Source organism: Neopelma chrysocephalum, unplaced genomic scaffold, assembly GCF_003984885.1.
Source record: "Neopelma chrysocephalum unplaced genomic scaffold, ASM398488v2 Primary Assembly neopelma1_67, whole genome shotgun sequence".
NCBI lineage: Eukaryota > Metazoa > Chordata > Aves > Passeriformes > Pipridae > Neopelma > Neopelma chrysocephalum.
In genome coordinates this window covers 8,522,442-8,544,294 of record NW_020897726.1, presented here as the reverse complement: position 1 = coordinate 8,544,294, position 21,853 = coordinate 8,522,442, and the positions used below count along the sequence as shown (strand labels likewise).

Genomic DNA, 21,853 nt, shown 5'->3' with positions numbered 1-21,853 from the left:
TCCTCTAGCCAAGGCTAACCAGAAAATAATATTAAACCAGACATTAAGCTATCTTACCAGGCCAGGTAGAACACCTCACCCTTTCACAACCAGAACTATTTGCCTTTAGCTATTAATAGCCTACAAATACATGTCACTTCCTCATGAAAAAACACTGATTTCATTCTTAAAAATCCAAATCTACAGTGTGAATTTATCTAGGTACCTCTACATTTTTATTTGGAAAAGAAAGGTCAAAGAAGAAAGCACTGCTCTTTTCATAATTAAAGCATTTTCTAGTAAGGGAATTAAAAAAAAAAAAAAAAGGATACATTTTTAGACTTTCTGTGCTAACTTGTAGGGTTACATGCATTCATTCTAACAATTCCAACCATAAAGAAGCAAGTGCTCAAGCTAATTTCCTTCCCCCTCCAAGACAGTTGTCTGCTGTGAATCTAAAAACACATCATTCACAATAGGATTTCATTAAATATTTGTCATTCTCTCCTTTAATGCTTTTGTAGTTCTGGCAGTTATTTTATATCTACAGAAGTACCCCGCAGAAATGCACAAAGATTTTTTTAGCTTTTCTTATTTTTCTTGCAACTCAGTAGTTTAGCTTTGCTACTTTTTATGATCTATAGATTCTTGACTTTCGGTCGAAAGTGCAAGTTAAGCATCTCCTCTAGCCTGAAAATGCCCCTCTCATGAGAGCAGCCTTTTAGTGGAGCATACAAAGGCTCGGATGCAAACCTAAAGCAGGTGCATCGTAGAAAATTACTCAGACAGTAAGCTGTTCCCACAGTTTCAATATGACAAACTAATAAACAAAAAGCCACCATACACTAGACTTTTTTTCCCCCTCTTTCGACCGGTCTACAGCACTTGGGTTTCTTTGGCAAATAAACGCATCTCATGCAATACCGGAGGGTTAAAGCTGGGGGTTCAGCCCTAAGCCATGGGAACTGGCCAAGCCGTTCCCGGCTCCGACCACTCGCTCTCCGCAGAGACACCTGAGCGGTGCGGGAGCGGTGAGGGGGGAGCGGGCAGCCACCGCGGCACCACCCGCGGGACCCGCTCCGGCAGGGCGAGCGCAGCCACCGCGCGGAGCCGTCACCTCAGATGCCTCCCAATCTAGGTCAGCCGGCTGCACCGCGCTGCCGGCACCGCTCCCTGCTTCCCCCGCCTCGACCCTCTGCGCCCTGGCACTCCCTTGTTTTTTTTGGGGGGGAAACAGCCCTAAAAACAGTAACAACCCCGCCAGTACCCCGCGGCACCCCCTCTCCCGGGCGCCCCTGCCCCACACGGCCCCGCCGGCCGCCCCCGCCGGGCCTCCACGGCAGGACGGCGCGGCCCCGGGAAGCCCGTCGCTCCCACCGCCCTCCCCGCCTCACCCCCCGCCCGCCCGCGGGGCCGCTTACATTTTCTGCACAGGTTTCCGCCGCTTGCGACTGGCGTAGGTGACATTGGGGTTCATCCTGCCGCGGCTGTAGCGCCCCGCGCCGCGGGCGCCGCCGGCCGGGGGCCGCCGCCCCTCCCGCCCGCCTCGCCCCGGCTGCCGAGAGCGGGTGAGCCCCACCGGCGCCGCAGCGCTCGCCTCGCCTCGCTTCGCTTCGCCTGCGGGCCCCGGTCCTGCTGCCCGCGGCCGCTCGGAGCGCGATCGCTCACTCGCTCGCGGTGGCGGTGGCGCCTTCCCCGGCCGGGCGAGGACGGGAGGCGGAGGCGCTGCGGGGCGGGATCCCAGGTGATCGGCGGCGGCTACACCCACTCACCGCCCCCGGAGGGCACAGGTACGGGGGCGGTCGGGGCTTTCCAGCGCCGCTCGCCTCGCGTCTCCTCGCTGAGGCGATGCCGGTTCTCTTTGCAGCGGCGGGAGGGTACGCGGCCGGCTCTGCACCCCAGCGCGGCCGCCGTCTGCTGGCCGAGCGCCTGTCAGTGTGCGCTGCGCCGGGACCGCCCCGCCCGGCCCGGCCCTGCCCCGCGCCCGCTCCCGGCCGGGTCCCGCCCCGCCGGGCTGACAGCGCCACCGCCCCCTCGCCGGGGAGGCCCCTCGCGGCGGCGGCGGGGCGGAGGGAGGAGGGGGCGGCCGAGCCGCCATGTTGGGAAGGTCACGCGAGGAGAGGGAGCACCGGCGCGGGAGCAGGGGGAGAGCTGGGATGGCTCCGGGATGGGGATGGGGTGGGGAGAGGGAAAGCCCCCGACCTTCTGGTGGCCGAGGAGGGGTGCGCGGGGGGCTCCCGCTTCCATTGAGAAGGAAGGTCATCCCCGAGCGTTCGTGTAGCCCCAAAACCAGAAAATCGTGGCAAAAAAAATGAAATCACAGCGTTCAGGTTGAAAGACAGATGACACCAGCTCAGCGGCACGGCGAGGCCCATGTCTGTCACTCCTCCGCCCCCTTTTTCCCCTCTCCTCACCTCCCCCGGGCTGACACCGTCATAGCCCCAGGTCGCCCGGTAGAGAAACCCGAAATAACACTCGACCGCCCAAAATAGGGGGTTGCTGGGGAGAAGCGGAAAGGCACCGGGCTCCACCGAGGACAAGGACAGCAGGACACCTGGGGACAGAACGGGAGTCACTGGGTGCAAGGCTGCCCCTCGTCAAGCACCGGAGGACCGGCGGGGCTCGCTGACCGAGGGCGCAGCTCATCTCTCATTAAGGGATGAATCCCTGGGTTATTACACTGACATTTTCGGGTAAACACTTGTTTTAAAGGAAAGGAGCATCATCGTAAAGAGTAACTCCCGAACTGCTGGCAAGGAACACCATCCGAGGAGAGCCCGGTGCCGCTCTGACCCGCCGCCGCTTCCCCCCTCCGCTCTCTCCCTCCGGTCTCTTTCGCCTCCGCCGCCGCAGAAGCATAAGAACTCTTCTCTCCCCCGGAATAACCGCAATAAATTTTGTCTCAGGGCTAAACTTGGGAGCCTGGGAGTCGCCCTGTGTAAACAGGCTGTTCGCGGTCACGGCTGAGACGACAGCCGGGAGGAGCTCCCCTTTTCCTCCCCTTTCGACGCACCCGCGCCCCGCGGGGACGGCCCTGCACCGCCGCCGGAGCGCGACCGCAGCTGTGGGCTCGGCCCCGGCCCCGCGGTCCTGTCCCCCCTGCAGCCACCGTGCCCAGCGGGCGGGAGGCTGGGGCAGTGTCCGTGGTGCTGGCCTGGCTGCCGGTCCGCAGGGTCTGGCCGGGCTGTCAGCATCGCACTAGCGGCAGGAGGCTTGCCCCTTCCCTCGCTGTATGCTGGAGCCTCGATTAGACAAGCGTTTCTGCTCCGCTCAGCCGACGGAGGCGGTAACTGAGGCTCCAGTATTACCGTACAGTAAAAACGTGGGGGTGTGCAAAGCTGGCCCCCAGGCACAGCGGCTTTCCCTGGGGCGGTGTCGGGGGATCCCGGGGGTCTCTTCGGGACAGGCCATCCCGTCCCGCCGGGCGCCTCCGCGGGCGCTCGCAGCGGGCATTAGGCAGCACAACGCGCGCTTCGTTACCAGCATAATTGCTCGGCTTTAGTCTCCTGGGATGCTATCCCAGAGGCGAAGTACTCTGAAGTCACAATATGCAGATAAAATTAAAACTACCTAAGCCTTAACGACGCTAGTGGGGCTTGTCAAGTGCCAGGGGTTCGTCAAATTATGTTTTGAAAAAATATGTTTTCAGCAAACAAAAGTTTTGAAAAAATATAGTGAGACAACTTTATGCCTTATGAGGTCAGTGCTTTGCAGTCACATTCCTGCCACATTCCCAGCCAAACATCTTTGCAGAGGATGCCAGCTCTTTGCTAGCTGCTATCTCTCCTCAGTCCCTTTCCTCTTCACTCTCAATTCTCTTCACAAGATCCTACCAGCATCCTAGAAAATTGGGCAGGCAATACTGTACATCTTACTTCCTTCTTTTCTCCAGTAACTTTCTCCTTTTGACTTTAGGGCTGAAACTGGAAATTCATGCACTTTCTTCACCCCAAACACATTCATCTATTCAAGCACTTAGTTTCTTCCAGCATAAACTTCCCTGTCTCTTTCAGTACTCTTTTCAGCCCTAACCTCTCCCTGCTCACTGGTTTCTTTCTTTGTTATCACAAGTGTGTTGTGATCACTCCATACATAAAATGCTGCTCTGCTTTCGTTCTTCTCTTCACCCACATTATCTTTGTATTGAAAGCTTACAGTCATTGTTCAAGACTCCTCTCCTTCTAATTTTTAATTTAATTTCTTTCACACTGTCTTTTATTTCCTCACTTTGATATTGAACAAAGTCTCTAGTGACTTCTTATTCTTCACTGGACTTAAAGATCCCAACTGTTCCATGATCTTTTGTGCTACTTAGGTAGCAGAAAAACACCTGTATGTATCCTGTCTTATTTGCCAGCTCCAAATGTACTGGGGGTTACATGAAAAAGGCAGTAGGCTTTAGCTTTCCATGATAGATTTCATCTCCCAGTTCCCCTCTGGGGCCATGAGACTTGCATGGTGCCAGTGAGGTACTGTGGTTAGTCTTCAACTCCCTGACTTGGAAATAGGGAGTAAGGTAAATTCATGCTGCTAGGCAGATACTGCGTCCTCTGTGCATTTGCAATCCACTGCCTGTTGTTAGAAATCCATTCCTATGGATCAGCCACCTTTAACAACAAATAGGAAATTTCAGGTGTTCGGTGCACAAAGAACCACAGAATGCACACAGAATGTCTTTATGTATCACTGGGGCCTTTTAGACATTTACCTAGAGATTTCTGTATCACATTATCCACAACTTTTGCAAATCTGTCCTCATCGGATATTCTTGGTGTCTCTTTCCCTAATGCATTGTCTCAGTATTTTCTATTTGGTAATTTGGGTACAGTAGACATCTTGCCTCATATTCAGTGTAAAACAAGCACAAACTGCAATCTTAGAGCCTTCGCTGCAGTATAAGATTTTTGTTGGACTTTTTCTTTTTTGAACTAATATTTTGTCAGGTTTAATAACATGTTTGGTCTTGCAAAGGATGACTATGATTGATGTCATGTGGACAGATCACTTTAATGTGTCTTTTACAGCTCTCATCTCTTCTCATTGTTTCTCTAGGCTACTATTCAGGTGTTTTACTATGTCTAAAGAACATAAAATAAATTCTATCAAACCAATAGCAATCACTTTTCTACTCATGCTCAAATCCAGCATTTTTTCCCTAACAGTCATGAGTCGTGATGCCATCCAAGGATGAGATTTTTAGGAAAAATGTGTTTGTGCATCTAGTGAACTGTAGCTTTACCTGTCCCCAGCATGTGTGAGGTCCAGTAGCCTTTGCGGTTATCATCCTCTGAAGCTTCCAGAGCTCTTACTTGTCAGCAGTCACTCCTGCTGCCCTAACTCCAAAATGAGCAATACACTTTTGTTCCACACAACTCCATGTCCTGTCCCATTTCTGCTTCTCCTGCCCTGAAAAGTCCCCTCCTAAGATCTGTTTCCTGGCCCCGCACTCATTTCATAAGGCAGGGACTGTTTGAAAGAGGGAGGACTTTTACTAAATGGACAGAAATTCCTGAGTGGGCTGTAGTTTTCACAGGGTCAGTATAAGACCAACAAAAATCTTGTCATTTGGGAGGAATTTATAAGAATTATAAACACTGCTTGTTATCTTAGGGTCATCTCTGACTCATTTCTAGCTTTTATCCTACTCTTTCTGACTGTGTCCAAAATTTTACTTCCCTCAGCTTAATTCTATGTACTGACTTCTAGATGTTTGCAGTGCAAATAACACAGAAGAAATCTTGTTTGATTATCTGTGACTTCTTTTCTGCTTCCTTTTCTGCTTCTGGAGACAAGGAAAGAGGATTGTGATTTAAAGCTGTTATTTATGCATATCAGGTTTTGGGGATATACAGAACTACTGCTGATTTAGCTGTTATTTTCCTTGTTCTGCTAAGAAAGAATATCTATGGCAATTCAGATGAGCTGCTACTCTTCCTGCTCATTTCAGGGAAGTAATCATCTATGGAAGTTGAATCAGAGTCAGTGAATCGCCTACATACGTATTCTTTGGTGACTGGGAAGGTCACATAAACATATCACTGAGAGAAACAAGGATTATTGAGGGAAATTCTACTCCAATTTTTAAAACTTAAGAAGAAATAATTATATAGAGAAAAAAGAAAGTCAACAATGGGACTGTATGAGTACAGAAGCCTCATTTGAAGGTACTAATTGAACTGTGTACAGTTTTAATTAGATTGACAAGAAACCTCCCCCTCCCCTACCCACTGTTTGTATTTTTGTCAACACAGAACCAGCATATTCTTTTTCTTTTCTCCCATCCCCACACCTGGCTCCCCACTCCCACTACCCTTGCAGGTGCTTTAAAATCACACCCAGTTTCTATTGAGTATTTAACTTGGGGAGCATTTCCAGAAGAGGAAGAGCCATATAAAGGATGAAAAATATGAAGCATAATTAGTATTTGGGCAAATAGACTATAATCCTCACATAATGGTTAGTGCTGAAAGGTCTTTGTTAATAATGGTATTTTAATTATTTTAAATTCATTGACTTGCACTAATCCAATGAAATCTATAGTCTTAATTGTTCCAACAGAGCCCAGGAAAAAACTTTTGAGTAGACAAAAAAACACATTTAGAGACTGTGCTCAAGATTTTTTCATGTGAAGAAAGTTTGAGAAATTAGTAAGCATTGTCTGTAAGGCAGGATCATGATTCTGGTCAGATATTATGATATGTAAAGCAAAAAACATTTTACCTGTAAGCATAGGAATAAAGGAACAATATTTTTATGGAGCATGTATAAAAGTCAGTACATTGCTTACTATTCTTAGTTTTTTTCTCATGTGCAGAAACAAGCAGAAGAGAACAAATTTATACAGAAACTGCTTCTCTGTTCAAGAGAGCTCCCTTTTTTAATCTGAAACTGAAAGGTTCTGAAGAGCTATACAGATATAGCAAGAAACTTGAATGAACCTTGCCTGCCTAAAACGTTCAGGAACCCTTTTTTCCCACAAGAATTAAAAGTAAACTTTATCATATAGCTAAAATAGTCTTACATTATAATTCCCAGTGAGCTTCTTTTTTATTCTGTAAAATAAAGAGCCACTCTTTATTTTAATCCAACGTAATCTACTCCCAATCAAGTACTGGGAGACATAAAGCAATCAGTGACAAGTCATCCCTTTCCAAGGGCAAGTCAGGATGACCTGGCACAGCCTCTTAAGCAAGACAGCAGCAGTTAGATACCTGTATGACCGACTGCCACTCCTTCATTCTCCTCTCCTTCCTTGTTGATGGAGTAAGTTTATGTTTGCTACATGAATATGCAAAGAGTTATGTCTGCAACTACAAACCTATTTAAAGAAAAATACTGTTTCTGCATATCTTGTATGATGTTTTCTATACTCAGACCTCCAGGATTGACATATAGGTTATGTTCCCAGGATTCTGCCATCGAGGCTCACTGGCACACAATGAATCAGATCCAGACTATTATATTTTCTTAGATTCCAAATGAAGGTGTCTGCATGCAAACTGCAAATGGCCAATGACGTGTGCTAACACCTGAAATGCCCCTGAGAATCGTGTGGAAACATGTCCAAACTGTCTAAAGGTTGATTCTAACCATTTAAAACTACCAATAACTGAGTTTTAACATCCTGAAAGTTCCACTTGTTCAATTTACTAGTACAAATATAACCTCAGAGTACACTTCCAGTACTTTTGGCCATAAATGTTACAAATAGCCTACAATTACTAGTATGCAGAAGCAGGAAAGTTTTGATAATAACAATAAATCACCATGACAATCAGCAAATGTGGGCAGCATATGATCCAGCTGCACCAAAATACGATCTTGCTGCACTGAGACCTTCTGTTCCGTTATATGCATAACAAATACATTTTACTTCTGATTTAAAAACACTACTGAACTATATTTATTAACAGGGCTTTGTTGCTAAATTGGCTTATAATTTTAACAAAACCTGTGGTTTGAGAGGCTCTCAAACAAGCTTACAATTATGATAGCTAACTCAGTAGGCTGCAAATTCTCTTTCTGCTCTCATTAAGAGGAAAGGGTATACACAGAGTAAGACTAATGAATTAAAAAAATTATCTAAATTAGAAGTGACAATGCAGTTGCCATGCCAAAGTTTAATTTCTGTACCAACAAACCTGAGCCAATTTTAATAAATAAAGCTAGTTTTAATGAATTTTAATTTAGCCTTATGAAACCTTTCCATGACTAAGAAAAGCTACAGGTATTGTATTAATTGTGATTGTATTATCTCTCATTTTAGTGGGACTTCTTATCAAATCCAGTAGGTATACAAAAAGAAGAATATGACAAAAATACAAATAGATACACAGATGTCTAAATGTCAAAGGCCAAAGCTAAAACCAACGCAATATCTGTATGACTACACAGAGAGATTTCCACAAACATAATGTATAATTAATAATAGACTAGAACAAGCAAACAAGAAAGTCCAAACATAGTGATTTTAATACCTACTCAGGAAATAGCCTACTTAGAAATAAAAATGAGGACTGTGTTAGTTACATTCAAGCTACTTTCATTGACATGATACAAAATAAAGTCATTCATTGAGTTCATACTTCTTGAAAGCATGGTGTGCTGTACCTGTGTTACCCCTGATGGTTAATTGCCCTACCCATCATTTAGAGCCTTCTGTCACAAGGAGCCTGCAACCTCCCTGGGTAACCTGTTCAGGGCTTACTCCTAGAGACTGTTTCTCATTGAGCAATTGTAATTTTTATAGGTTTTGTCATTTAGACGTCTAATGTTTTCCCATCCAGACTGACTACAACTTTCCATCATTCCAACAATAAATTTTCTTTGATTTCAACTCTGACTGAGACATCTAAGGAAGTGAAGAGAGGAGAGAAGACAGTGACTCTGTTAAGGCAGGAAAATAGGGAAGGAACTGCCTCTGAAGAATTAAAGGCAGCATGAACCCAGACAGCTACCACATTACATAGAGAAAACAATAACACTGGAGAAAGGTTAACAGGAGTGGGTATCTTTTCTGTGGGAAAAACTTCAATGCTTTTATTCTGCAGATAGTAGTCACGGCATATTATTTCTTCTCAGCATTAAAAGAGAACATGCATGGACTGAAAACTGCCCACAAATTATTTGATGTATTGTTTGCTTTATCCTTTCTATTTTTTTCCACATTTATGCTGTTAAGTGTTCTAACCAGACTGTGTTTACATGTATCCCTAAGCAAGCCACAACTGTTGCTAGCTACATATCATCTTTATAGTCTCATTATCTCTGGTTGTCTGAATTCTGTCTGGCTCACAGAACTAACTTGTAGTATTTAACACTTGCATGTAATGAGTCTTCTGAAAACCTTCTAATCAAGGTGCCCTGCATACAATATAAATATTTTGCTCCTTAATTATAGTAACTGGCATGTTACTTTTCGCAACTAGCTACGTAGCATCAGCTTCACTGTAGAGCCTCGGGTGTTGTCTGAAAAGTAAGATTTTAACAATCTCAGCTATGCAGAAGCTGTCTCTTAAATGTTTTTGTGTTATAGACATACAGAAGAACCACAGACCAATGTCTAGAGTGTTCTTTTGCAGTGCAGAATGTCCTTTAAATATCTTTAAATATTTTTCTATTTACAATAATAAAGATACTGAATAATTAAGATACTGAATTAGAAAACTATCTGTGCAGTGAAAAAAAAGCTGTTCTTCTGTTTCTTGTAAAGAATGTTGCCTCCTTTACAATTTGTATTCTATATTATATATATAACATTTTAATGTCCCTGACAAATAAAATACTGGCGTGGATAAAAATATCATGGGCACTCTTTGCAATAGAAGATTTTATTTTTAGAAGTGCTTATTTTTAAGGTATGTCTTTATTCTTATAAAAAACAGTAGAAAAAACAGCTGTGAAACCTGCACATTGCCAGTTGTTTATGTCAGTGGTCTTAGCAATTCTAGTAATCTCAGCACATTAGTGTTCAGAACTGTTCTTCAGTGTTTTTCACAAATATTCTTACTGTGTCCCTGCGTCTACAATAGATTGCATCATCAAGCTTTAGAATTTTATCATTTTCCTTGAATAGTCAATGGAGCTGTTATCTAGACTATCTGCCAGAGACAAAAAAGTTGCTCATTTCAGAGTTATAAAATATTGCTTGTTATTTCTGAGGGCATATATCTAGAGCCAGTTCACAGCTTCTCTCATAAGGAAGACTTACTAAAAGAGATATCCTAGAGGCAGCAAAACTCCAGCAAACATGAATTTTTCATCCAGGATTCCTCTTATAAGAATTCCCTGAGTCCACACTTCGTAAATTTGAATCTGGGCTCTTTCAGCTTGCAAAGTTAAGGATGAGGTTTCTCTAGTAATGGGCAGTACGATAGATGATCCTTCAAAAGTGATTGCTGGTCCTTTCAAGGAACACATTACAATATTTTGAAGTAGAGTGGGATTTGAAAAGAAACCAAACAGTAAGAACAGAAATTGGATGAGGTGATCTATGTTAAGAAAGACAAACAGCTGCCTATTGGACTATCTGAACCTTTCAGCTGACCTTCAGGCTTGGCTGAGGGTGGCCTGTGGTCTGCATTATGCCAAGACCGGTGTGATATGCTTTCCAGAGCTGGAAGAGTAATTCCTGGTCTTGTTGCTACCTCAAGCCTAAAAGAATCAGGAGTTGCAGTTGAGGATTACTTCAGTTATTGAAGTTAACTTATTGAATGAAATGCAGCAACTCTGTCAAATTTTCTTTTTTCTTTTATTTCCTAGTAAACATTCCTACTATCCCTACAAAAATATAAATAGTATAATAATATGAAGTGAATGGAGTCTATGCTTCATCTAGTTCCCTATTTCCATCAGATCAGAATATCTGGGATAGTCTTGTGCATGCTAAATAATAAGACAATACCAAGTTTTTCTTGGTGCAATTATTAATTCTTTATCTGATAGAAGTAATTAAGCATCTCTATACAATCTTGAGATGTTTAACAATAAAAAAGGTCTTGTGACAATTTATCGGAGTCCCAGAAATGTGTAAGTCTTACTTTCTAAAAGTGGGATTCACATAGTACATTCCTAGAAATGCAACCAGAATTGAACAGGAAGATAAAACTGATGAAAAGGAAAGAGAATAAGCACAGTGGATAAGGAAATATAGAAATAGTAACAGGCTTAGAGCTAAAAGAGGTGATTATTGGAAAGAGGTGGTTATTGAAGAAAACCTGGCAATGGCTAAAGAGAAATTTGTGACCAAAAAGAAGACATTAAATAAAAAGAAACAAAAGAGAAAACCAAAGAGTTCCGCTAGTAGCTCATAGAGCCATGGAAGCTATTATCTTGTAATAATTCATTTAGGAAAGTCACCACAGGATTTAGTGATCAATATATTGTAACATTAAAAAGAACTTTCTAGAGTTTTTCATGCTGGTAGTTAAAGTGGCAAAGAACCAAACAAGGAATTCTACAAATTTAACAGCATATGTATGTCTGCAGTATCTGGGTCATTGCCAACATCTCAGCTCTACTTAATTTCCTATATAGGTGTTGCCTCTTACACTCATGTTCTAGAATTAGCCGGTCCAAAAAATGGACAAAGAAAGGAACGATATAGGAAGAATCTTCAGCTTGTTCCCATAAAGCCTACTTTTGTCTTTTGGCTCCACAGAGCATCTTGTGAATTTACAATAATTCTTCCACAGTGAAGCCCTCAGGGAAGGGCATACACAGGGAAAATTCCAATTCCCCCACCACGCAGTCCTTCTGCAGTAAACTGAACAGAGAAAGCCTTTCTAAAAGGAGACCTGAAAACAAATTTACTTTGATATATTAGTCTTTCTCTCAGAACCTCTCCCCAGCAACAATTGTTTTAGCGGTCCATGTGCCAGAATGTTATGGCTAGATAAAGTTTGTTCAAGAAGTATTGCTGCCCTTGTATAAAATATTTATGTAATTCCCATAACATTCTCGATATGTAGCAAATATGTATTTCGTGGTCTCCATTGTTTAAGGCCAAAGTTTGAACTAAAGTCATGACAACATTTATAATGGACACAATGAGGCAATTATCTTCATCAGGGCAGAACCTGGTAATTGCCTTATGTGTGTTTTCCCCTTGTTTTCCTTCCCTTTGTAGCTATACAGATGAAAGAAACACAGCTCAGTGGGTTTTTTGCCCTTCATCTCAAATTTTTCTATTGTAGGCAGAGCAGAATAAAGAAAACTGCCAGTTTAGGATTTTAAGCCTAAAATAGTACAGTTCCTGGTGGTTGGAAATATGGTTGTCTTAAAATAATGGCTGTGGGTCACCTGAGCTGCTTTTATAAGATGAAAATAATAACAAGAATTTCAGACATGTTTGTGCTATTCTATTCATGTTATGGTTATTGATACTCTGACTTTGCTGAGTTTGCTCCTTCAACATCTATGTACATTCTAAGCAGCTAAATAGTTGCTACCACAATGTAATTTCACACAGGCATGATGAATGAGGTTAAATGTGACGATGGTGCTGTAGATAGTTTAGGCTTGCGGTGGCTAGAACCACCTACTGGAATCCTTCCAAGCTTATTACAGCTGCAGCCCATAAGCAGTGAAAGCTGCATTATATATATATATATATATATATATATATATATATATATATGCATCAAACTCTCATTCAATGATTTGTATGTGCCTTACATACAGTCAGAAAACCAATAATTTCTTACATCAAGTTATATGCATACCTACAGTAGAATTTTCCACAAATGAATAAATGATTCTGGTGTAAGCCAAGATGTGTTATGGGGGAGAGAAAAGAAATAATATATCTTTTTTGCTGTTGAATTACTAGTATTAACAGTCAGCTTTTAATGGAGTGGTATTCACATGCTATAAGAACATCCAGTATTGGTAATATTTGATATATTATATTCATTTATTTGAGCTTCTTTCACACTGATAATATATTTGAATGTATCCAAACAGCAGAGGTAATATATGTTTTCTGAAATACTCGATAAAAATAACATAACTTACAGAATAAGCTTTGAACAGTACTCCATATTCTAACTCACCTGTGTCTTCTTTATGAAATAAAACATTATTTTTGAGTAGCTAGGTCATTTCCATCTATAAAAAGCACAGAAATCACAGTGTTTAGTCTGATAATATTTCCCAATCCCTTCAATCTATTTAGCTTAACAGATGCACAGAGGCACACAGATGGAAACAAATCACTCCTTTTCAAGCTTGGTGCTCAAGAAAATAATCAGGACAGCAAGCTAGCGACACTATTCCTTGTCTTCTTTGTAACCGAAACTGTTGCAATGGTGACATGGGAAGAAAAAGCATATTATTTTCTAGAAAACTATGGTTACTGTGTGTGTTACTTAATATCCAGCCTATCTCGTTCCCAGAAATCACTCCAGTTCAAGAGAAGTGGCTCTCCCACTCAACCCTGAGTATCATGCTGCTTCTGTTAAAATTAATGGTTCACCCAAACTGCAGGTGCTGTTAGACCCTGAGCCTGAGTGCAGGTGCTGGCTGGGATAAGGTGAGCTGCAATTTTATATAGTTTTCTCTCTTCCTCTTCCCTTATTTCCTATGCTCCACACTGGAAGAAACATCAACAGGAAGGTTAGTCAGTGTGTGCTGTGCATCAAGGTACCTGAACTGCAGAATCAACTACAAACTGCTTGAGCTTGGTAGTCTAACTGTGATCCAGGAAGAGATACTACTGAATATAAAATCAACAGAAGATAACCAATGATGACTACTTTTCAATTTCATCATACTTTTTTGAAGAAGTGATCATACTTTTCTAAGGAGTAATAGGATTCACTTGGATAGGAAAAAACATCCAGTGGTGCTCTTTGGTTTGATGAGCAGACACCTGTACTGCCAGATGTACAGATCCTCAGGCTTTTCTACCTTTCAAGTCTGTATTCTGCAATCCAGTCACTCCAACCAGCAGTGAGGTAGCAAATATTCAGCATGGCTCACTAAAGAATTTCAGCTGGGATTTGACCCTACAGGACTTTCCTTGAGGGAACTTGTCACAGCGTGTTTCTGCTGACAGAGGGCTTTAGAAAACAAAGTAATTTATATTACTTTTTGCAAGATAAAAAAGCCTTTAGAAAAAGTAATAAATGAATAAATCCTCTTTGTGAGCAAATCTCACCACTTAAAAGAAAGCAAACAAAAAATCAACCCTTTTTTTTAACAGATGTCAATGGCACATTTTTGATAATATCTTTCTTTTCAAACTTCCACCTATTTGAAGGATTTTTGATATTTGTAGTTTCCCCTGATCCAACAATTACTGATTCACCTAGGTTATATTCCTGCCAAACACCCTTATCCCAACCTACCCAATGTTCGAACACTTTTCTCTGTAGTTTTGAAGAGATAGAGGAAGTTTGTGCCAGCATCATTATTGTACCTTTCTATCTCACTTTTTAAACTCTTCCTTTATTGCCTTCTCTTATCTAATGCCTTGCTGTTTAGCAGACAGTCAAAAATACAAAGCCAAACACATTAGTCATTGAAAGTACCTCCCTCACCCTTCATCAGAATCTCTTTTGTTTCTTTTGCAGCTGTATATTGCACAGACACATTCATGAAATCACAAACAACTTTGGTTATTTTAAAGGCATTGGGAAAACAAGCAACAAGAGAAAAACAAGTAAAAAATCCAGTAGAAATATCCCCTTTAACTGCTTTCTTGCAGAAATTAAACTATATTCTCCAAGAAAATGTTTGAGATGTCTAAATTAAATAAATGGAAATTGATATTACATGGAATGAAAACAAGAACTTTTTAACGTGATTGTTCTTATGAAAATACTTACATGAAGTTTTACCCACTGTGACACTCACTGTGTAAGGAAACAAACACAGAGGTTGAAATTAGAAGATATAAATAATTCTAAGTTATAAACATGATGTAAAATTACAGATGTAGTGTGTAAGTTTAGGCTTATTCCGAAATATAAACTCTTTCTTTTTTTCTAGAGATGAGAAAGAAAGATGGGAGAGAATCAGAAGAATTATTTATTGAATTGAATTGAATTTATTGGTTGAATTGAAGTGGCAATGTTTCAGACTTGCTAGAGAAATGAACATTTCCGTATCTCCAAGCTTCTTTTACAGAAGAAAATTTCTCCATTTGGGCATGGGTCAAGGTTTTGAACCTTTGGAGTAAACACTTTAAAAAGCACTGAAATTCTTTTTTCAATGTCAGCTGAAAAGAAAGTCAGGATTAGTGCTGAGTGGATTCTCTGAAATAAGTGAATCTCATACATACAATAAATGAACTGCTTGGATCCAGCTCTACTTAAAATGGATACAAATTTCCTTTTTGCCATGAGTGTGTACAGTATCATGCACAATGACTCCAGCACAATTCAGGCTCAGATTTCTAATGGAATCTCAGACACATTTCCCATGTGTTACTTATTCCACAAACTATCAAGAGTAAATAAATAGGCATCAGGTTATATTCTGCATAATAATTAATACATAGATTTGAATTATCATGAGAAGTTGAGTCTTGAAAAAACAGAATTAAATTGAACATCCTTCCTGAAATCTGACAATTATGGAATACCTTACATTCCTTAACATATCATATTACAAATAAAATAACACAACAGATGATACAGGTAATAGCAGTATCAAAACAAAACCCAGGAGCAATTTATTGAGGCCCAGTCACCAAATCTTCTGAAGAGCTGCTGTTACTGAAAACAATAAAAAGCAGGAGAAGAGTTTTCAGGGAAATGTTTTAAAGGAATCATTGCTCTTATGTGGTTATGTTGCAAGCAAACATACAGTTAACAAAACACTAATTTAAATAACTATTAAATCATAAAAGTTTCTGAACCGTGAAAGTACTGCATAAACCCTGACTCGGCAGAACCCTAACCCAAGTCTTTCATTCCATATTTTCATCCTGGAGGGAAACAAAGTCAACCATCTCTCTCAGTTCTCCCTGCAGAACCTCCAGGAGTCAAGTGTTTCAAGATCAACAGAGGTAGTGAGAAAGCAGGGGGATTTAGGGTTGTTTTAAGCAACTTCAGAGGGCAATAGAAAATTCACATCTATCCTATCAAGCACTGTAGCAATCATTTAACAACTTCTCTAGGAGTGAGCTAAGACTCACAAATCCATATAGCCTTAGTCTTAAGGTGAAGTTCCAATGGCTCTGGTATTGCAAGCAGCAGTTATTAATAGGTGCTTGTTCACCTCAGTTTGTGAAGAAGGAAAGAGATCATTAGTAATATCAGTGTAATTTCATGTTTATGTATGGTACAACTAAATAGTTACAAAAAAAGTTACAAAAATGAGGAGAGAGAAAAATCTTAGAATATAGTGTTTAGGTAATATTATCCTCATAGAATCAGGCTACATGGTGGGAATGGGCCTATAAATATTAATAAAAATAAAGCAATAGACAGTATTAAATAGACATAGTATCATGTCAATAAATTGGAAAGAGTAGCCTGGAAACAGCACACAAATTGTTTCCAAAATCAAGGAGAACTGATCTAAAGCTTTGAGGCAATGAAGTCGAAGAGAGGTTAATCTGATCATGCAGCAATCCTTATGACCTCTTTATGTTGATAGGTTCATTCCTCTTAAGCGGAATTAAAACTTATGAAGGAATAAATATGCTAAATTATGCTGAGATGAAAATGCTTATCAAATTATATATTGCTGAAAATAGCTGTGCTGTGAAGGTTGCCCATGAAACAGCACTTGCCATCATTGAATCACACTACCTGCTTCTGAAGGCAAAGTGCTGAATGACCTGCTTCTGCAGGAATCTGTTGATTTTCCCAGAATGTTGCCTTACTACTACAGTAATGATCTCTTCTCCAGCATTTAACAGACCACTATGAGGCACCTAGGTTTTTCATTTGCTTCAAGTAAAAATAATGCTAATGAAATATCAACCAGATTCCATGTATGACTGGTCTAATTTTGCCAGACTGAAATGAGTAGGTGCTCTTGTCTTTTTTGTATCACAATTCATACACAGACCTGGATGTTTCAAGAAAAATTTAAATTAAGATGCCTATCATTTAACATTTTGAAAGAAATCCAACAAATCCAGAATTTCTGATATAGTTTGTGAACACAAGGTTGCGTGTAGTGTGTATAAACATTGAAATAAAATTAAAAAGCTCAATCAACTTTAATGCTTTGAATCTTCTGGAAGTCAAAAAGCATTTTTGCAGGAATGGAAAATGAACTGAATAAAAGGGAAAATAGATTAAATGAAAATGCTTACACAAATATTTTTCTTTAATTATGATGTATTGATGTTAACTATGTTCACTTCAAGCTTTTAGCTCATTACCATTGTGTCTTCCTTTGGACACAACTAATCAAATTGCCTCAGCATAATTTAATTCTTTTGGGCGTAATAAGCTTAATGCTTTATATAGCAGTGCTAAACCCAACAACTGTACAGAGTCCTGTAAATGCGAAGAGTAATTCGTCATTGTATAAACCGTCGTGCGCAATTACCCCAGTTTAGACAAAGCTGTAAACTACTTCAAGCAAGATTTCAGAGCTGTCAAGATGTGAGATAACACAAAACTATTTGTGCAAGACAACTTTCCAGCCACTAAAAATGTATTTACAAATTATGGATGCATTTCTTATCATTTTGCAAGACTACACAGCATGGCACAGTATAGAGTGTTGCACTCTACACACTAAATGCTCAGATGCAGTTTCAGAAATATTTTAGTTAAAGTTATCAATGACTTGAAAATAATTGCACTCGAACATTTCCTTACTTTCTTACCAGCTGTGAAAATTTCTGAGTAATAATGCTTTCTGGGAGTGAGGTGGGAGAAGGAAGACAGCTCATAGACACTTTTTATCGTAATGCTGAAGGCTATGTCTGTAGCTGGTAGGCAGTATAAAAAAAGACAAAGTATCAGTAGGTCTATTTGCCTTTTTTTAAACCCAACGTGACTACTGAGTATACTGACAAATCTCCTATGAAAAAGCAATCAACCTTTTATTTAAAACATAGAAAGATATTTTACATATAAATATATTTTAAAAACCGTGTTTAACTATAAGAATCAATATTTGCATTGATATCATATGATTAAGTTAGCAGTTTCTTTTTGAGTATAACTACTATTATTAAGATACAGTTACAGTATCTTTTTTATCTGAATTTCTTTTCATAAAAGTTTTTCTTAAATTTCCCTCAATTGAGAGTCCCATCTCCTCTCCTACTATAAAGGGTCAGTTCTGGCAGACCTATTTAAAATATCAATAAAAAAATTTGGTATTTGTGCTAGATAGCCACAGTTATTTGTATTATTAGTAATAAAGGTACAACATGTATTCCAGTTCACCTTCTGTGGTATTTGCTATTTGCTTCTTATAATTAAAAAAACCAACAAATAAAAAAACCCAAACAAACAAAAACAACTCCCCAAAACCAACAACAAACAAACAAAAAAAACCCCAAACCAAAGACAAAACAAAACAAAACAAAACAAAAAAAACATCAACAACAAAAAACCAACCAACCAACCAACCAACCAACCAACCCAACCCAAACCAAACCAAACCAAAAAAACCAGAAAAACTGCTTACTTGGTCCTATACAATAGAAAATACCAACGTCGTGAACAGACCTGAACATTTCAGGATTTTGCGTCATGATATAATTGTGTAGGGGTTTTTGTGTGTGTGAATTATTCTGCAGAAAAGTGAAACCCATTTGTATGGTTTTCAAGGTTATGCAACTTGTTGAACTGACATTTGAAAAATACATGTGACTCAAACCGTCTCTGATTTTGGGGAAAACTTCTGGATTCTCACAGTTCACAAAAGAAGAAACCCATGGAGACCTTTTGAGTTTACTAGGTGGTGCGACCAACTTCAACCACTTCCCATCTCCAAACAAGCCACCAGTTGTCTCTCCTCTGTTGCTATTGTAACAATTGGACACTTAATCTAATGTACAGAGGAAATATTGACCTTAAAGGTTGTTCCAGACAGAGCAGCAGAGAAATTAATCCCTCTTTTGCATTATACACTGAATGAAGTCAGGAACCAAAATATAGTCCTAAGGCCAGTGTAAGGGTGTAAGGCTAATGTCCTGCATAAGGGTGTCAGCTCTCTTGAGGATTAAGGCAAAAGAAGCAAAGGCTTGCACCATACTGGGGAATTACCTCTTCTTCAGAGGGAAAATTTTGCCTGTCTCACTTTATTAGCCATCGTAATACTTTTGCATTTCATATACAGAAATTGTAGTGTCCAACAGATGCTGCTAACTGTTGGAAGACAGTCCTCTTAACTGCTTTACTTAACAAGAAAGAGTAGAAAAATTAAAAAAAAAAAAGCACGACTATAAATGGTCATTGATTCATTCCACTTGATACATTTGCTCATTCTGTTATTTTCACCAGAACAAGGGAAGCCAAACAAAGATTTGGAACAAAAAATAAAAAAGAGGAAGAATAGTGAGGTAAAGTGTTTCTGGAACTTCATCAGACTTCTTTGTTCTCAAAATTTCTTTGTCTTTTTCACACAAAATCTACACAGCAATACAGTGATAGTGCTGACAAGTCCGCTCAGTTCAGGTTTACTTCCCTTTTCCCTTTAATAAAATAAAAATGGTAACAAGAATAACAAAGATGTTCCAGGCCACTAGTTTCACAAGAAATTCAACAAATATCTGTGACTAGTTTGTAGAAAATAAAGTTAACAATACAATTTTAAATTATAGTCATAGTTTTCTCCAAACTTTGAAAAGATTTGTACTATAGCTTCAGTGGTTCAAGAAGGCCTCTTTTTTTTTTTTAATTTTTTTGGTTCAGCATGATTAAAAATGCTACTTAGAAAGATGGGAAAAGACAGAAGATTGACATCCAAACCTGCCATTCAAACACTCTCAGGATCTGCACACATTCAAATCGAAGTATGAAAACATGTGTGTATCTACTGGCCCAAAACTAAACAATCGCAGCAAAAAAGCTGGTATGCAAAATGGTTGAGGCCTATCTGAATTTAATGATCCTTATTTTAGATTTGAGAATCTAAATTATTACCTTTTTGTTTTGCAGGAGATCTTTCTAAAGCTGTAGATGAAGACAGCACCTCCATTCAGTAATACTGATCATATACATATTTGCCTTTCAGAAAAAAAATAAATTAAAAAAATCCAACACCCACATTTGGACTTATACTCCTAAATGGGGATGGATTTCAGAAGACTGTCAGAAGTTTCTCCAGCAGATGCAATGTCTCAATTAGCATGTCATTTAACTTGTCTGTCATTCCTGAAAATATGTAAAACCCAAAACATTATTTCCTTAGCCACCACCCAAGAACATTCTGTATTTTGATAAGAAACAATACAAAGAAGATAAATTCTCTTCTCCTTGTCCGTGTTCAAAGTGGATATAGTTGCCAGTGAGAAGACTGAACAGCTGTAACTGCCCCATCAGCACTGAGGAAGCTAGACTCTAAAGCAGAATAGTCAGCATATAAACTAGAGGAACTTTATTTGATCATAGTATTTAGAAACAGAAAGGTTATAGATTAGATGATGCAACTCCATGTTAATGCATAGTACCAGATGAAAAAAATAAGATAGCTATGATAACTCTAAATACATTTAATACATGAAGAGTATCTCCTGTAAAATGAATTGAAATGCAGAAAGGAAAATGAACAATGGTAGTTTTGACAACCTCTACCTTGATCCTTATTTTAGGGATTATTCAATGATTCACCCAACACACGTGTGTATGTAAATCACCTATGGGGCTTCTGTGTGGGTTTTTCACTACATGAATAGAGTCAAATATGATATTCTGGCATTTATTCTGTCCTTCTGTGTTATTCCTGTGACCGGAACAATGGGAGGGATGACCGGCTCCCCAGCATCTTGCTGTAATCATCAGTTCTCAAGAGAAAGCTTCCTGCAAATCAGAAGTATTCACTCCTCAGGTGCTTTCCCACAAAATCCTTCAGACCAGAGGCTTAAAGTAAGCCCTTAAAGGGATCAGATTGTGCTCCTGGGGAGTAGTTGCTTTTATGTTCTCTTCTTTTTCTGAGAAAAGGATCAGCAAAACATCTGTTTGTAGGATACGAAGTAGTTAGAAAAAAGAGGCTTTTGATAGGCCCAAAGAAGAATGAGGGAGAAAATGAATCCTAGAAAATGGATAAGCAGCATTAATATGCTACTTGAATGTAGTTTTGTAAGCTACCAAACATACTTCTGCCATGTCTACCATTATTACATACAAAAATATAATAAATTTTAGCTTATTGTAAAGAAAATAGTAAAAATTTTAGGATTTACAATCATTTGGGGAGTGACTTCTTTTTTATGTAATTCTTGAGACATCAGAATAAACATAGAGTGCTATGGAATAAGATGGCACATGATCATGTAATTGAAGGCAGTATCGTAATAGGTATACACAAATGCAGCTACAGATATCTTTTCCTGCACTGTAGAGTTTGTCCTCTAGACTGAAGAACATGTAGCATTTTACACTAAGCAGTTTTATCTTCATGTATTTCAATTCTACAACTCATAATGCTTGGGACAGCCCTCAAGATGTCAGCTGCAAGACACCTCAGCTATGGAAAAAAATTAGCAGCGGTGATGTAGTTTTATGCATTTTTCATCTTCTGAGATAAAATACCAAGGGGCTTGATAGGGAAGCCAAAGAAATTAATTCCCATGGAATATATCTACATTATCATATACATTTAATTAATATGTGGGAAAAAATATTGAAAGAATGTTATTTAGGATGCAAAAGCAGCTGTTGAAATGTAGGTCTCATAGATTATGAAAAAACATTCCAGTTCTGCAGTAAATTCTGGATTCCACAATGACCTA

The 21,853-nt window shown here is 39.8% G+C and overlaps 1 protein-coding gene and 1 long non-coding RNA gene across 4 annotated transcripts in view; one reads left to right on the top strand and one right to left on the bottom strand.

The window, feature by feature from the left end:
* Positions 1-1,588, bottom strand: part of AHR (aryl hydrocarbon receptor) — a 59,869-nt gene extending 58,281 nt beyond the window's left edge. The window contains 1 exon segment of the mRNA XM_027684690.1: positions 1,401-1,588. Coding sequence (XP_027540491.1) covers positions 1,401-1,456 — 56 coding nt within the window. The 5' untranslated portion in view covers positions 1,457-1,588.
* Positions 1,589-1,595: 7 nt separating this feature from the next.
* On the top strand, positions 1,596-20,970 carry LOC113968273. Of its 3 annotated transcripts, none has more exons than XR_003534464.1 (3): positions 1,596-1,769; positions 13,374-13,510; positions 14,971-15,293. It is a non-coding gene; the product is annotated as an uncharacterized LOC113968273 (long non-coding RNA). The 3 variants fall into 3 exon arrangements; XR_003534463.1 differs by lacking the exon at positions 14,971-15,293 and adding an exon at positions 14,553-14,734; XR_003534462.1 differs by lacking the exon at positions 14,971-15,293 and adding an exon at positions 20,061-20,970 and having other exon boundaries at positions 1,597-1,769.
* The last annotated feature ends 883 nt before the right edge of the window (positions 20,971-21,853 follow it).